A 17,498-nucleotide genomic window follows, 5' to 3' on the forward strand; every position below is an offset into this window, starting at 1 on the left:
GTAATAAAATCCACATCCCAGCTGATCGCTGATCAACATGTTCGATCTAAAAACAACAGGTCATGGACTGATATCAGTCTGAACATCTGACTGTCCACAAGGAGTGAATCAGTGAGCTTTCTAGAAAGTGGAACTACTCCTTTAAAATCAGATCCTGGTCAGATTTGCTAACATCTTATTTGATTAGATCAGTACCGGTGTTTTTAGAGAACAGCTGCTCATCTTCATTTAACATTTGACTTTAGAATCTTTTGTTCCATGAAACAAACTATGTTTCTTACAGTAACGATTCAGTCAAGCAAAGTGTCGATTTAGTATCAGAACTGAAACTTAAGGATCAAACTGACTTTAAAAGGAGTCTTTGGTTAAAATTAATTGTGACCTAAAACAGAGTTTGTTGCAGAATTCAACTGTCATCACAGCATCTCTTTCCTCCATCAGGGGGTTCTGGTTTTATGGGTTCAGGTCTGGAGATTTTAGTTTGCTGCAGGATCTGCACTGAGATCTAGAGTACTCACTTTTAATAAGGTGCAGCAGCTGCTTTTCAACGTCGTCAGAGTGGAAATATTCAGACAGTAGAACAAGTCTTTCTTTGGTTTACAGTTGAGTTTTTTGGCAGATTTGGTGTCCTGGCGTCTTGAAGTGGACAGTCTGCTGGGATCAATTTTCACCAGATTCCAAAAACAGTTTATTTTCGTTCTCATGGTTTTTAAATATAATTTTTTTTTGTTTTACTGTAGATCTGTGATTTCTCCTCCAGTTGTACAAAGGAAACGAGTAGAACCATGACTTCATGGTGCTCACACGTCAACAGTAAACTGTGTTTCTACTGAAGACGTTGTCTCCGCACCTACTTCAAGGAAACCAAGACTACCTGATGAAATATCTTTCTGCTGAATGGTTTTATTTGAAGAGATGCAGCTGTTTCCATGACAACAAGCATCCTCCAGGCTGAGGAGTAGAAGAGCCAGTCTGTATCAAAGGTATGTTGGTTTAATGTTACAGGAGGACGGCAAAATACATTTTTTCACTTGACGTCCTGTTTGTGGTTTCACAGCATCTCACTGTGCCCTATTACTGACCACATGGTGGTGCTGTTTTGAAGAGGTTTGTCTTGATTTGAGAGATGGAGAAAAGGAAAAATTTCACTTTTTTAACTGTAGCTGTTCCCCCTTCAGGAGAAATGCCAGCAAATTTCACAGATGTGTTTGAGGTTTATTTCTGCACATTACCTGTAGTTGTAATCAGATGTTTCATTTCAGAGATATGTGTTAATGAACTGGTGTCCAGGACTTCGAAACCAGTCGTATTAAAACAAACATAGGATATGTTTTAGGGATCATCCAAATGTGGTCTGTGGTGACTTTGGATGAAATGTTTTTTTTAAAAGTTGACCATGTTTCCTAAAAAAATGAGCGTGGCCTGTATTGATCTGTTCGTAATGATCCAGGGAAAAACTTTTTTTTTTCCTCTGTCGTGAGTTATTAACACAAACTTACATCCTTTAGGCAGACACTTGTTTCCAAATCAGCTTGTAGCTGTCCTCACAGTGGGGCTGTAGGGACCATGTGTCTGATCTTAAACTGATAGTCTGATGTCTTTAATGTTCATATTTTTTATATATTAGAGGAGAAACTAGGGCGTTTTCTGTTGATCCTTATGGAACAGAAAACAATTTTTTGCACATTTTGAGTGAAACCATCAGATCGCTGCTAAAAGTGTCAGCACAGTTTACAAGGGCAGCACTGATTTGACGGTATTTTTTTTGGTTGCTCAAAAACAGACAAGTTGGGAGACAAGAAAGTGGCGGTGGAATAAGTACAGACGTTGGTTCAGTGTGCTGTGGAGGGAAAGAAGGTGGAGCTGATTAAACAGTTAAAAAAAAGTCGAATAAAGAGGAAGCAGTTTTGAAGTCAGCTGATTGAGATGAACGTGAAATATCTTGTACTTTATTATCACACTGTAAAAATACCCATTACTTTGTCACAAGTAAAAATCATGAATTCAAGAGTTTAATAAAGTAGAAATACTCATTATGGAGAATAATGTATTATTTTTGCATGTTCATCAGTTTAATGCTGACAGTGGTAGAGTAGTATGTATTACATCCTTGATTAGGTGATTATATTTTAACAATTTGGAGCTGAAAAGTAACTCCAGCTGTCAGATAAATGTACTTGAGTAAATGTTTTTAACGTTCCACCACTAATTATGTGAGACTCAGATGCTCCTGTCTGTAGAGGTTAAACAGGCAGTAGATTTATCTTGTTTTATTAAAATCTAGTTTCTCGGCAGTAGGAGTTTGACCAGTTCTCAGTCCACATGGATGAAAAATGGACATTTCAATGAGAACTGGTCAAACTCCACCTGCTGAGGAAAACCATGTGATACAATCAAAAGCTCCCGAACAGCTATTAAAGGACCCCTTTTTCATGTAATTTAATATTTGTATCCAGAAATATGTTCCTGTTAATGACACACTGGATGAAATGCAAGAAAAACCTTTAATTTCATCACAATTTACAGATCTGATGCAAAAAGACAGTTTTATACTAAAAAACAAAAACACTTTCCCAGCACACTGAATATTTACATCGGGTTTAAACCCAACTACAAAGCCCCTGTTTTAAAAGTCTGATCGGTGCAAACGTGTTCCGACAGTAGAAAAATAAGACTTTAGTTTTCTATCGAGCAAGGAGTCTGTGTTTGGTCGTCTGATCCACCAGCTTGTGATACTCATCCAGTTTGTCTCGAACTTTGTTATAAATCTGAAAACAGAAAAGCAAAGTTTGATGAACACAGACCCAGCAAGGGACCACTATTGTCAGAGATACAGGTTTCGATTCCATGTTATTTACTGTGTCATACTACAAGTGTGCAGGTCAGACATCAACAGTAGATTCATTAATCGATCGCTTTCTCCGGGTGTCATCCAGTAAACTGAACATCTGTCAGTGTCAGCAGTTTGTCAAACACAGACTTACTCATCAGTAAATGCCGACAGGCTGCACCGCACTACCTAGTTCACAGGCAGAGAGTAGTTGGTACTAAACGTTAACCAGATGTAGCCGATGCACACCCAAACGCTGCCTGCTGCCACAGACTCCACCAGTCAATCGTTGCTGAGCACTGACAGAGAAGGTTTTACAAACACCACAATGCTGAACTCTGTATCTGGCTCATAATAACAGAACTAATGTAAAGGATCTGGATTGTTGTTAATGCTTAAAACTGACCACCAGTCACATCACAACTGGGCTTTTACTGTGAAGCAGCCACAGGAAAAGGTGCATTTATCCAGAGGGTAGCTCAACTGATGTGAGATCAGCCAACATCAACACATTATATAAACAATCATTTCTGACTGGGATCAATAAGGGCTGCTCCTGATCAGAACATTTTACAGAGCAAAGATAAACCCGAGCAAGTCTGACAGATTAAATGGACGCTCGCTCGCTCACTCACTCTTTATTTAATCAGTGGGTGTAGTGAATGTAAACAGGAAGTGATGAGGACTCACACTGCTGTTGGTCTGAGTCTCGGTGAGTGCCTGCAGCAGCTGATCGATGGACGTGTACGGCAGCCAGACTGAAGACCAGGTCGCAGACAGGGGCCTCTGAAATGCACACACAGCACAACACAAGACGCGCCTCAGAATTAAACTAAATCATCAGTATTTTCGAAATAACTTTGACTTGTTAGGAGATAGGTGTTGGACCGGACTTCATTAGACTGTAGTCTAATGAAGAATGTTCATCACAAGTAGACAAAATTATTTGAGTTGAAATCCATTTTATCTTTACAAAAAAAACAAAGAAAGCTGGGAAATTAGGAAAATCAGCTGCTTCTGTGAAACAAACTTTCATTTTATGATCAAATAATCAGCTTAAACAGTCCAGTCTCTGTAGAACTGGATCAGACTCGTTCTAAAACTGTTGTGCTGATCGCTGCCTGATTGGAGAGAACAGATCTCGTGTTTCACTACCAGTGTTACTGATGGTAATGTACTATTACCTCTATTCCAAAGTACTGGTGTCCTCTCCCCAGCAGAGCGTCCACGTACTCCAGGATCAGCTCAGCTGCAGCTTCCAGCAGGTCAAAGTTCAGGTAGAGACGCAGCAGAGACGCCGCGTCCACAGCCTGAAACAAGCACAGAGCATGATGGGAAACAAACACACAGCTGCTGCATCTGAAGATACATTTGCACTGAGTATCAGCAGAGGATCCATTCAGCAACTGAGCTGAATCCCTCCATCCACCCGTGAAAATCATCGGGAACCTCCAAAAACATTCTGAAGTAGACGTTATTTTGTCCAAACGCCACTGCAGAGTTTCCGTGACTTGTCAGAATCAGTAAACCTGTTTGAGCAGGTTTACTGCTCATCTGCTGGTGACTGATTGGTCAGTAATGGCTGTTGTAATGTCTCTACTGGATCATTAAGTTAAGGCCTCCCTCCTCCTCATTGGCCGATCTCTCACCTTGTAAGACTTGACCAGCCAATCAGGCAGAGGGGCATTATGTGACAGCAGCTTGTTGATGACACAGCGGTGATGTTGTCCGTTGGAGGAGGGATACCTGTCCAGGTAAGAGGCCAGCAGCCGCCACGCCTCGTCTGTAGCGCTGAGGAGAGAAGAAAGAGGCGCGAGATTAGGTTAGGTTAGGTTCTCATCTCTACAAACAAACTCATATTTATAACAAATTCAGTCTGTTTGACTGTTGAAGACTTTATAATGCTGTGTAATATAATACATGCATCACAGAAAGACACAGGGTAACATCTGTGTCAGCTGAGCTGAAATAAAAGTTAGTTTTATTCAGTTTTACTGACATCTGAATATTATCTAAGTCAGTCAAAGAAGAGCATCACAAAAACTGAAATGTGCTGTTTCCAGATAAATCATTACATCAAGAGAAAATATTTAGCGCGCAAGTGAATGGAACAACAACATAGGGTCACCAGCCGTTAATCAGATAAAGAAGAGTCAAATCTGAAGATTTACAGAAGCAGCAGGAACGAAAATCAAACCTGGACTCTTTGGTGTTGACGACAGACGACAGCTGATTATCAGCCAACCAGCTCCAGGCTTCGTTCTGCGTCTCCTCCCCCCCAAACTGAAGCCTGATGCACCTGAGCAGAAACGCACAATATCCCAACAGATCAGACTAAACGTTTCTGTCTCGTCACCACAACCAGCTGAGAAACAGACCGACGCTCACAGACCTTAGCTTACCCGGTTATATTTCACTGCAGAATAAGTCACAGAATTTTAACAGCTGAATAATATTCCTGTTAGTCTAAGATCGTGTTCGTAAATGACTGGAACCTATTTTGTTTTTTTCCCCACTCGGCTACCAGAAGTTTGAACTTTAAATGACGAAATATCCCACAGCTGTCATGTTTTTGTGGCTACGGTGCTTAGACTTCAGGGGACATGTCCTGATAAACTTAGGTTAAGAACCCGTGGAATAAGTCCCAAAGAAAAGAGCAGGTTGCTGAAACACCGGGAGACAAACTGTCAGCGAAACGTGGTGGAACAAAGTCAGCGTGAACTGCTGCTTCTCTCTGAACCAGAGGTTCTACTGAAGATTAATGTTCAGCTACGTGGCACAGTGGTGCTGATGTGTGAGTGGTCTGTTCTCAGTGTGAACCTTCAGGTCAAAAACATTGAAAACACAGGATCCTGTCATGATCCGGGACTTACTTGAAGGCCAGACCCTCGAAGACCGGAGACAGGCTCAGTTTGAAGGTCTGACAGAGAGACAGAGCCGAGTCAAAGAGTCCTGTTTGGACCAGCAAGGCCACCATCTCCACAGCTGACGCACTGCCTGCAGAGAGAGAGACAGGTTATAGAGAGAGACAAGCAGGAGCGTGAGACAGACTGGTTTCATTTTAAATGGTCAGTTCACCCAAACTACAACAAACAGTTCTCGTTTCCCTCCAGACCTGCATCACATGTCTTAGATTTCTGGAATTTCCTGCTGTAAGGGTCACAAACTAAACTACCAAACAGTGAACTGTTTTCATGATTTTTCAGTAGAAAGCAGAGACGGAGCTGGACATTTCTGGAGAAATAAAACCAAAACTATCTGCATCACAATGTTTAGGTAAAATATTTAAATATTTCCACCATTTTCTGAACACACTCTAAAACTGCTCCATAAAATTTTTCTTAGGTTTTATTATCAGAATTTGTGCTATTATCATTATTTATTTCTCAATTAAGGACACGTGGTCTTGTTTTTACTACAATTATCACCTTGAATGTTCTGTATGTGATCTGCTGATCAATATATTTGTAATATTTTAGGTTCGGCTGTAACTAACCATTATTGCCTTTATCAATTAATTGTTTTGGGTTTTTTTTTTTAATGAAATGTACACGCTTTTTTTTTTTTTTTGAATGTTGATGTTCAGCTCGGTTCAGCTCGAGCTGAGCCGAGCTGAGCTGCATGGCCAGTGAGAAACCCAGAAAAGAGATTCTGGAGACACACATTTTAAATTCCAGTACTTTCCCTGACAGGAAGCGTCACTTCTTAAATAAATGACAGATTTTGTTTTGGTGGAGGGGTTGAAGGGAGACGACATGTTGGTTTTAAACATCTTAAAGGTTAGGGTGTTGGTGTACCAGCAATGGCAGCAGACGGCGGGTGGTGCTGGGCGAGAGTGAGGCGACTGCGGGACAGGATGTACTCCTTCTCTAGGTCCTTGAGTTCCAGGATGTCGACCTGACGTTTGACTGCAGCAGGAAACAAACGGTCAGAGAGAACATCTCCGTTTCTGCAGCTGCTAAAGGCTTTACCATGGTTAGACAAATATAACCTGTCTTTCTATAGCTTTGTCCAGCAGAGGGCTCGACACCACCGCAACAAACGGGATCTGAGGACTCCAGACTAACACGATTCAACTCAGAATCAACTCTTATTCTTTATTTTATGAGCTGATGCTTTTACTTTTTTCCTCCAAGGTTCCTGTCAGTAATAGATCTGTGTGTGTTTTGTACTTTTCACTGACTGTCCACAGTGAGGTTGTTGATAAAGTTTTATTTAATGATAGTGGGACTGACCTGGTTCAGAAGAAAACTCTCCGTCAGAGTTTCTCTTTGGAGACGCTCCTGGACGCTCGTACTGCAGGAAACACAAACGCACTTTTATTTAAATCAACCAGACTTAAACAACAACAACAAAAAAAACATTCTAGACACAGGTCCTGTTGTGTGTTGTTGTGTACATGTGTGTTGTTGTGTACCACAGCTCCAGACGCAGGCTGGACGATCCAGGCGTACTCTGGTCTGATGAGGCGAAGACAGTTCAGAGCAGCCAGGTAACAGTTCACCTGTTTCTGAAGACCAAGACGTGTACGGACCTCACGACCCAGACGCATCCCCAACTCAAACATCACCGTCCCCGCTGAACACACACACACACACACACACACACACACACACACACACACACACACACACACACACACACACACACACACACACACACACACACACACACACACACACACACACACACACACACACACACAGAGTCAGAGAGTCAGAGAGTTTATGTAATCTGTACACAATCAAATGATAAAATACAAAACAAAAACCAAAAAAAAGATTTCCTGTGACTCTGATGTAAAATGACATGTTTTCTTCTGGTAACAAAACCTGAGTTTCCATGAACTAAAAACATTTCTGTGTCTTTAAACAGTGGAATAAAGACTAATTTCAGGTTTGCTCATTATTCTATGTGAGACATTTTAATTCTTTGATCAAATAAATGAAGCCACATTATTCAGATTTTTTTTAAAGACTTGACGGAATTTAAATGTGATATATTTAATGCTGAAAGTAAGGGTGTGAAAACGTGAGAAATGTTTTCACATTTTGTCATGTTGCAGCCTGATGCTAAAATCGTTTAAATTAAATTTTTCCCTCATCAATCTACACTCAATAATCAATAATTAAAAAGCAAAAACTGAATTTTAGAATTTTTTGCAAATTAATTAAAAACTGAAATATCACATTGATATAAGTATTCAGAACCTTTGCTATGACTCTTGGAATTTAGCTCAGGTGTCTCCCATTTCTCTTGTTAATCTTTGAGATGTTTCTACACCTTGATAGGAGTCCACCTGTGGTAAATTCAATTGACTGGACATGATGTGGAAAGAGTAACATCTGTCTGTCTAAGGTCTCACAGCCGACAAGGCATATCAGAGCAAAAACCAAGTCATGAGGTCAAAGGAACTGCCTGTAGAGCTCAGAGACAGATCCGGGGAAGGCTACAAAAAAAAAAGGCTCCCAAGAGCACAGTGGCCTCTATTATTCTTCAATGGAAGAAGTGTGGAACAACCAGGACTCTTCCCTAGAACTGGCCACTCAGCCAAACTGAGCAATTGGGGGACAAGGGCCTTGGTAAGAGAAGTGACCAAGAACCCGATGGTCACTCTGGCTGAGCTCCAGAGATCCTGGTTGGAGATGGGAGAAACTTCTAGAAGGACAACCATTACTGCAGCATTACTGATCTGGGCTTTATGGCGGAGTGGCCAGACAGAAGCCTCTCCTCAGTAAAAGACACATGAAAAGCTGCATGGAGTTCATCAGACCAACCTCTTGTCTTATGAAACCAGGAATGAACTGTTAGGCCTCAATTCTAAGTGTCATGTCCTGAGGAAACCAGGCACTGCTCATCACCTGCCCAATACCATCCCAACAGTGAGGCTTGGTGGGGGCAGCATAATGCTGTGGGGTTTTTTTTTTTTTTTCTTTTCAAATTACAGAGATATCCTTAACAAAAAGCTGGTCCAGATCGCGCCGGATCGCAGACTGGGCCTCAGGTTCACCTTCCTACAGGACAATGACCCAAAGAACAAAGCCAAGACAACGCAGGAGTGATTTAGTGATAACTGAGTGGCCAAGCCCGAGCCCTGACTTGAACCCAGTCAAACATCTGTGGAGAGATCTAAAAAAGGGGTGTCCATCAATGATCCCCATCCAACCTGACAGAGCTTGAGAGGATCTGCAGAGAAGAATGGCAGAAATTCCCCAAATCCAGGTGTGCAGAGCTTATCACGTCACACCCAAGAAGACTCGAGGCTGTAATCGCTGCCGAGGGTCTTCAACTAAGTAAAGAGTAAAGGGTCTGAATATTTATGTCAATTTGATATTTCAGTTTCTCCCTTTTTAATACATTTGCAAAAATTCTAAAATTCAGATTTAACTTTGTCTTTATAGGCAACTGATTGAAGATTGATGAGGGAAAAAATAAATTTAAACGATTTTAGCATCAGGCTGCAACATGACAAAATGGGAAAAAAGTGAAGGGGTCTGAATACTGTCTGAATGCACTGTAAGTTTCTGATCTGTCATGCCAATAAAGCCTATTTGAATTTGAATTTTATTTCACACCACTGTAATAAGGACAGTGACGTGTCTATAGTTGTACCTTTCCTGTAGTTGTGTCTGTTGACGTGGAAGGCGTAAAGCAGCTCGTAGTAGTTATGAGCCAGCAGGTCCAAACCTCTGGCCCGAGACTCAATGATGCTGACAACCTGATGACACAACACAATGAAACAGTTAACACGTCAGAGGGACAAATGCAGTACTCATCTCTCGTACTGGGTTTTTCATTACAGGGCTGTGTTGTTCATTAGGAGTCTACTCTGATGTTGTTCTGACACTTGACGGTAAAGATTATGCAGAGGTTACAACAGGAAGATTCACACTAGTTTGACACTATGTCCACTCTGAGCTCTTTAATTTAAAACAACTTCTGTCCACACTAACAGAGTCTGCAGGTGGTTTTAGTAGAGAGCTCTATGCAAAGTCAAATAACTGGACAACACAAAAAAGAGGTAAATCTCTTCTTCTTCAAACTGTTCAGTTAAACAACAAAACTGAATCATAGAAACATCTGGTAAGGAGTGATGACAGCAGCTGTGTGATCTGATATATTTACATTTAAAATGTTGGGTCACAGTTAGAGACAATACAAAGTTCTTCTTGATTTTTTTTTTCTTATGCTGACCAGCACTGGACAGCTTATGCCATTGTTTAGTAAAAGCAGTTATAATATTGATACGCACTAGTCAGAGTTTTAGAAAAACTCTTAAGCTCGACGGAGGACTGAAACAGAATGATGTGTTTATAAATTTAAGTTGTTTAGTTTGGATGTACTCTGACATGGGTCTTTTCTCCTAAATGTTGCTGTCATTTTAAAGTCAAAGGTTTTGTCAGGACATTTTGGTCTCTCACCTTTGACCTCCATCTTAGAAGCTTGTTATTTTGACAGTCTAATAGCTGCTGATCATGTGATAACTTCTCAAAAATATAAACAGATCTGTTAACACTAACATTTAACATGACATTAAGCTCCAACTTAGTCTTCCTCGGGGCTGTAATGTACTTTCTAGGCACAAAGTAAAACTGAACTCAACAGGATGAATGTATTTACTCATCTGTGCTATTACTAAATAACAGTTTTAATCCAGAGGATGATCCACTTTCTTTCATTAGTAAAACTTTTATTTACCAATTTTTTTTAATCCTTCTTCCTAATATCACAGATCTATAGTTTTATTTAATAAAGACTAATTAATAACTGGTCCAATAAATAATTCTGCATAGTCTACAGTGTATAGACTTATATACAACATAGTCATTAGATAATGATATTCAAGTGGACCTCATCAGATATTACATTTCAGATATCAGCTTTAGATGTGACGGGTAACTGTTGATATGAACACTGTTGAATTAAAAATCTGAACCCAAGGGTGAAGGTTTTACCTCATCATGCAGGTTAACGTAGGAGAACTGGACTAAATCCTGGAGCTGAGACCGTTCACACAGAACCACCACCAGCTGACGGAGACAATCCAGCTGCCTGTGATGACAACAGCAGCTGATGTTATAACGGACTTGATTACAATACCACCGATGAGAAGACAGCAGGAAACAGAAGAAAGAGTCAACAGTTAACCAGACTAAATTAATCATCAAAGCTTCCCAAATAAACATTTTTATTAATGTTAAATCATCAAACAATCAAACTATAGAGTTTAGTTCTGTACTTCTAAACACTGCAACATGAAAAACATTAGTACTTTTCCATTAATGTGTTTGTGTCTACAGTTGTTACATATTTTTCCCACTTCTTGTGTGTATAGACATGGAAATATAAATGTGTGTGTGTATGTGTATATGTACATGCTGCTGTCTGGGTTCTGTGTGAGAGCTTCGTAGGCTTCATTGTTGTGTCCAAGGTCCAGATGATGTTTGAAGATCCGAGTCCACAGAGCTGCCTGAGGACACACACATATTTAATTTATTTTTAATGTGTAGATACTATATTTATGTGATTGTAAACTTTAGACAGCATCCCTTATCTAAACTCAGTGCTTATATAAAAAAAAAAAGTAGGTAGAAATATGTGGAAACAAACAAAGTGGGAAATGATTTCATTCCAGAAAAAAGTGCTTGAAAAATCTAAATGAGGCAGAATCTGAGATGTAATATCAAGTCTTATACTGTCCCTACTTCAAAATCTAACATATAGATCTATTTTACTTTGCCCAACAGAAAATGTTCTGCGACAGGGATGACCTCCCCTGACAGGTGTACTTGGCTTCTACCTGCGGTGGTCAGAGTCAGGTCACCTGGACTGGCTGCACTACAGAAGTTGTGACAGTCAGCTACTCTTCCTCTCTCCGTCCTGGTTTCCACCCTGTTGGTTTTGATGTGTTTGATTTGTGTGTAGTTTAATTTTAGTTATGTAAAAATAAATCTATTTTTAGTCCAGCCTAGAGCTGGATTGTGTGTTATGAGTTGCGGCAATGAAAGCAATACTTTACTCTATTAAAGAGTAACATCACTCAGTCTAACCATCCTGCCAGTCAGTGATGTACACTGCTCAAAAAAATTAAAGGAACACTTTTTAATCAGAGTACTGCATCAAGTCAATTAAACTTCTGGGATAATGATCTGTTCAGTTAAGTAGGTGAGGGGGTTGTTAATCAGTTTCAGCTGCTGTGGTGTTAATGAAATTAACAACAGGTGCACTAGAGGGGCAACGGTGACGACCCCCAATACAGGAATGGTTTTCCAAGTGGAGGCCACTGACATTTTTTCCCTCCTCATCTTTTCTGACTGTTTCCACTAGTTTTGCATTTGGCTAGGGTCAGTGTCACTACTGGTAGCATGAGGCGATACCTGGACCCTACAGAGGTTGCACAGACTGTCCATCTCCTCCAGGATGGCACATCAATACGTGCCATTGCCAGAAGGTTGGCTGTGTCTCCCAGCACAGTCTCAAGAGCATGGAGGAGATTCCAGGAAACAGGCAGTTACTATAGGAGAGCTGGACAGGGCCGTAGAAGGTCATTGCCAGAGCCCTACAAAATTACCTCCAGCAGGCAACTGGTGTGAATGTCTCCAACCAAACAAACAGAATCAGACTTCATGAGGTCGGCCTGAGGGCCCGACATCCTGTAGTGGACCCTGTGCTTACTGCCCGGCACCGTGGAGCTCAATTGGCATATGCCGTAGAACACCAGAATTGGCAGGTCCGCCACTGGCACCCTGTGCTTTTCACGGATGAAGGCAGGTTCACCCTGAGCACATGTGACAGACCTGAAAGGGTCTGAAGAAGCCGTGGAGAATGTTATGCTGCCTGTAACATTGTTCAGCATGACCGGTTTTGGTGGTAGGTCAGTGATGGTCTCGGGAGGCATATCCATGGAGTGACGCACAGACCTCTACAGGCTAGAAAATGGCACCCTGACTGCCATTAGGTATCGGGATGAAATCCTTGGACCCGTTGTCAGACCATACACTGGTGCAGTGGGTCCTGGGTTCCTCCTGGTGCATGACAATGCCCGACCTCATGTGGCGAGTATCCAGGCAGTTCCTGGAGGATGAAGGAATTGATACCATTGACTGGCCCCCACGCTTGCCTGACCTAAATCCAATAGCACACCTCTGGGACATTATGTTTCGGTCCACCGACGCCGCCAGGTTGCACCTCAGACTGTCCAGAAGCTCAGTGATGCCCTGGTCCAGATCTGGGAGGAGATACCTCAGGACACCATCCGTCGTCTCAGTAGGAACATGCTCCAACGTTGACAGGCATGAATTCAGGCATGCATACAAGCACGTGGGGGCAATACACAGTACTGAGTACCATTTTGAGTTGCTGCAATGGCATTTCAGCAAAATGGACTGGCCTGCTGCATCATTTTTTCACTTTGATTTTCGGGGTGTCTTTGAATTCAGCCCTCTGTAGGATGATAATTTTCATTGCTAGCAAATGATGTGGCATCCTTTCATTCCTAACACATTACCCAGTCCATATCAGTATAGATATCTAGCAAGATTTTTTCCCCCATTGAGATCAGATGTGTTTTCAAAGCATTCCTTCAATTTTTTGAGCAGTGTATTAATACATGTTATGCAGTGCCTCCACTCATAGCTGCTGTCCCAGTGGTCAATGACAGTACTGCAACTACAATCATTTCCCTACAGACCTCCATTATAAAACACATCTGTTAAACTGACAGGATGCCTCCACCTGTAAACAGACTCGGTTACTACTAAGTGTGTCAGCTTTTATATTTGTAAAACTTTCTCAGAGTGTAGAAAAGACTTATCTGCGAGACATAATATAAAGAAGAGAAACACCACTGAGCATGTGTAGTCAGCCGAACAATGCGGTAGTTGGTAAACTGTTCAGGCTCATGAGTCTGAGATCCAGGTCTACTAAAAATCCATCCTGGAACAAGTGGCCACAACACGCTGGTACTATATAGTTCTTCACTGTTACCTGTTACCTGACTGCTGACTGTTAATTGAATCTTCGCTGACTGATGACTGTTACCTGACTGTTGACATCACTGACAGCTTCTGTTATGGCCAGCGAGGCCAACTGGATGACCAGCTCAGGAAGACCCACATCCTCCAGCAACCGCAGCACCTTAAACCACACATATAAAATTAGTAAGTAAGTAAATTTCTACAGCGCCTTTCAAAACCATAGTTACATGCTGCTTCACTGATGCACATAAAATATCACAGGAATTTCAGAGAGTGGTCAAACTGCAAGAAATAAAACTAAATATGAAAAGAACAATGAAAAACCACTGAAGTACCAAATCATTTTATGCTATAAAATCTATACAGGTTGGGTTTTAAAATCTTTTTAAACTATCGCACTGACTCAAGCTGATCTGGTATTGAGGAGTGTTGGATGTCTAATATCACAAAGGTCCATTCATATATTTGCCTTGATTTTGCTGTACTAACACCAACGTGTACTTTGTGAATAAATGTGCCTTCTGATGGTTGAAAACAAACACCTGTCTGCTACTTTCACACTGAATAACACTAACAACAAATAAATCCACACACCTTGACAGAGGGGATGTGTATGACATTTGGTCACAACTAACAAGCCATAATATTGTTTTTTAGAAATTGTTTTGTTGATGTATATCAAAAAATGTCCATCACAATTTTCTAAACGTCTTCAAATGTCTTGTTTCGTCCAACCAACAGTCCAGGACCCAAAAATCTTCAGTTTACTGTGACAGAAAAAAGAGGAAAAACTGGAACCAGTCCATGTCTGGTAGTTTGGCTTGATTGATTAATTTTCTGGTGAATCAACCACTGTTCTTAACACTAAGTTGGTTCTAGTACTTTACCCATATATGAGTAATCAGGTCGTGAGTACCTTGTTGTAGTACTGTAATCTGGGCGTGGAGGCAGTTTCTTCCTCCTCAGTTCCCGTCAATCTCACCAGAAACTCCTCCTTCTCTACCTCTGTCGCTGCCTCCTGGAAACACTGCAGAGCCTGATGGAGAAAACAGCAGCAACAGGCAAAATGATTTCCAAAACAAGCTGAAGGTACTTCGCTCTCTGCAGCAGAGGTACAAACACCATCAGGGTCAGTCTGGTTGTTGTAACCCACCTTCTGGCCCTCCCCGTTGGCCAGGTAGCATTGACCAAGCATGAAGCGACAGGAGCCAATGTTCACCTGACACCACGGACCAATCAGTCTCACATACTCCTGAACACACAGGAAACAAAGGTGAGGTACACCTGAGACGCACACAATGCCGAGGCCATACTGCATATATATATGCATATATACTGTACGTTGCCATGGTCTGAAATTGTGCAACAGAAATTATTTACAAAAATGTAAAGCGTAACAAAAAATTTAAAAAATAAAAAAGTTCAATTTAAAACAGAGTTAAGAGTAAGAGTCCAGCTGCTGTTTAATCATCAGATGTCTTGGATCTTTGAAGACAAAAACTTTGTCAAAACATCAGACTAATTTTGTGTTAACATCATTATCAGACTTTATCCAGAGCAGCAGAGTGAAGAAATAAAACAGCAGAAGATCCGAAAAATAAAACTCCTTAGCTGAAAGAGAATAAAAAAGCTGTAGTAAAACTATAAATACTTCTAAACGTTAGTTCAGTGTCTGGTGAGTGTGCGGGTCGATGTGGATAAGAAAATCAGTATATCCACTATACAGTAATGAATAATAATACATAATATTATTATATAATGATAATACTTTACATAATGAAGACACATTCAAACCCACCTGCAGCTGTGTATACTGACAGTTGGCCATTAGACACTCAGGGAACTGGAAACCAGGGTTACTGGGCCAACTGGGAGACACCAGTTAAGATTCAAGAAGACAGATACACACTGGTGAAGACGGGATGTCACCAGAATGAATATAATATAAATATAATACAGTTTATACTTTGTATAGTGACCAGCTGTGATCATGTACAAAACAAAAGCCAGCTCACTGAGAACTTCCTAAAATCATACTGCTTTGGATTCAGTGTGTTATAACATGCACTGAAGGAAGGATACAGCAGCTGTGCGAGCAGGTTGACTACGTTGGAGATCATGTGAGTCCAGAGGAGCAGAGTGTTACTCTGCTGCTGACAGTAGATCTGTGAGATGATGATCTTCCTGGCTAAAGTCTGATAGAACAGCTCCACCACCGTCTGAGGACTCAGCACTACACAAACACAAACACAAACACAAACACAAACACAAACAAACACACACACACACACAAACACACACACACACACACACACACACACACACACACACACACACAGGACAAACATTAGTGACCAGTGAGAGATTCAAACACTGGGACGGTGACTGGCTGCTGTTCAGGGTGAATGGGAGCTGGAGTCACACCTGCCTGCTGAGCTACAGAGAAGTTTTATGTTTAATTATGTAACGTTAAATGCTGTAGATTGATGGGATTTCTCTAATTCAAAATAAGACCTTGTAAGACATTTGATTACCTTAAATGTAAGAATTCAATTTAAAACCTTTCAAGACTTTTTAAGGACCTGTGGATATCCTGGAGTAGAGCCCTAACATTTAAGTCACAAGTAGGACTCAGACCTGAGAAGCTGTATAACATTACAGAGTCTCGTACAGCCCCCTGAGGATCGTTAGCCACAGAATTTGTACTGTTTGAAACAGCTAACAGTAACAAGAGCAGGCATGTGTTCAGCATCACTGACCTGATCTGTTGGTGGACAGAGCCGGAGTGTCAGACAGCTCCAACACTGTGAGGTGTTGCAGGTTAGCATCTCTGAAACAACACAGGAGGTGAAAGTGCAAAGGAATGAAAACTCATGTTTTAAACGTATGTCGAACCACATCGCCATTTCCACAGAGCTACTGCTAAATAAACACACAGGGAAAATAACTGCACAGTTCTTAATCTTAGTTCCTAATCTCAATCTGTCCTAATGTGGACATGATCTTTAAATAGTCAAAATACAGCACAAATAAAACATGTGACTTAAGTTGCCCGAAGAAGTGGGAGATGTATCACATCTGTCCTTTAATCTGGAAGGATTTCAGGCAGAAATAAATCCAGTGGATGACCTAAAACTGTGAGTCCACGTCAGACACAAGAGCTTGTGTGGGTCCAATCAACAACCCCCATCCACCACTCATCTGGAAAGTTAGTGTCAAAGTATTTTTTTCAAAGACTGAAAACTCTAGAGCCATTTTGTGCGATCACCTATATGCAACAAAAAACTGTAGGCTGTGTATTTGTGTGTACTCACATGATGTCCATGGGGACAGAGGAGGCGAGGCTCTGACTGATGTGTTTGAGGAGGTAATAAGAAGAGAGGAGTTGGGAACTCCGAGGAATCAGGTCCTGCTGGAGCTGCAGCAGCTGAGCACCCCCACCCAGAAACACCTGAACAGAAGAAACAGACAGAGACCCGATTTTAGATCAGCGACTTTGTCATTTTAACAGTGGGAGGAAGGACAGACGGGCAGTTAAAATGAGAAGTAGTGGTTCCAGATGGAGATCGGTGTAAGGGAGAAATCTAGACCATTTCAGTGTCTTTTCACTGCCTGTAGCTTCAAGGGTCAATTCAGTAGTCAAGTGTAAAGAATGGACTGCTGCTGTGTTTAGCCCTGGAGAAAGCCAATTA

The 17,498-nt window shown here is 41.2% G+C and overlaps 1 protein-coding gene across 1 annotated transcript in view; it reads right to left on the reverse strand.

Annotated features, from left to right (window-relative positions):
* Window positions 1-2,485: 2,485 nt before the first annotated feature.
* The window catches only part of LOC120793294 (nuclear pore complex protein Nup160-like), a 29,658-nt gene continuing 14,645 nt past the window's right edge, over window positions 2,486-17,498 (reverse strand). The window contains exons 13-31 of the mRNA XM_040133224.1: window positions 17,121-17,257; window positions 16,566-16,636; window positions 15,889-16,039; window positions 15,605-15,674; window positions 14,960-15,058; window positions 14,723-14,842; window positions 13,871-13,966; window positions 11,206-11,300; window positions 10,786-10,882; window positions 9,443-9,548; window positions 7,248-7,408; window positions 7,066-7,126; window positions 6,628-6,738; window positions 5,704-5,827; window positions 5,028-5,129; window positions 4,480-4,621; window positions 4,015-4,140; window positions 3,521-3,616; window positions 2,486-2,768 (exon numbers count right to left, since the gene is read on the reverse strand). Coding sequence (XP_039989158.1) covers window positions 2,685-2,768; window positions 3,521-3,616; window positions 4,015-4,140; window positions 4,480-4,621; window positions 5,028-5,129; window positions 5,704-5,827; window positions 6,628-6,738; window positions 7,066-7,126; window positions 7,248-7,408; window positions 9,443-9,548; window positions 10,786-10,882; window positions 11,206-11,300; window positions 13,871-13,966; window positions 14,723-14,842; window positions 14,960-15,058; window positions 15,605-15,674; window positions 15,889-16,039; window positions 16,566-16,636; window positions 17,121-17,257 — 2,049 coding nt within the window. The 3' untranslated portion in view covers window positions 2,486-2,684. The remainder of the gene's footprint in view (window positions 2,769-3,520; window positions 3,617-4,014; window positions 4,141-4,479; window positions 4,622-5,027; window positions 5,130-5,703; window positions 5,828-6,627; window positions 6,739-7,065; window positions 7,127-7,247; window positions 7,409-9,442; window positions 9,549-10,785; window positions 10,883-11,205; window positions 11,301-13,870; window positions 13,967-14,722; window positions 14,843-14,959; window positions 15,059-15,604; window positions 15,675-15,888; window positions 16,040-16,565; window positions 16,637-17,120; window positions 17,258-17,498) is intronic.

This window comes from Xiphias gladius, chromosome 8 (assembly GCF_016859285.1).
Source record: "Xiphias gladius isolate SHS-SW01 ecotype Sanya breed wild chromosome 8, ASM1685928v1, whole genome shotgun sequence".
Classification (NCBI taxonomy): Eukaryota; Metazoa; Chordata; class Actinopteri; order Istiophoriformes; family Xiphiidae; genus Xiphias; species Xiphias gladius.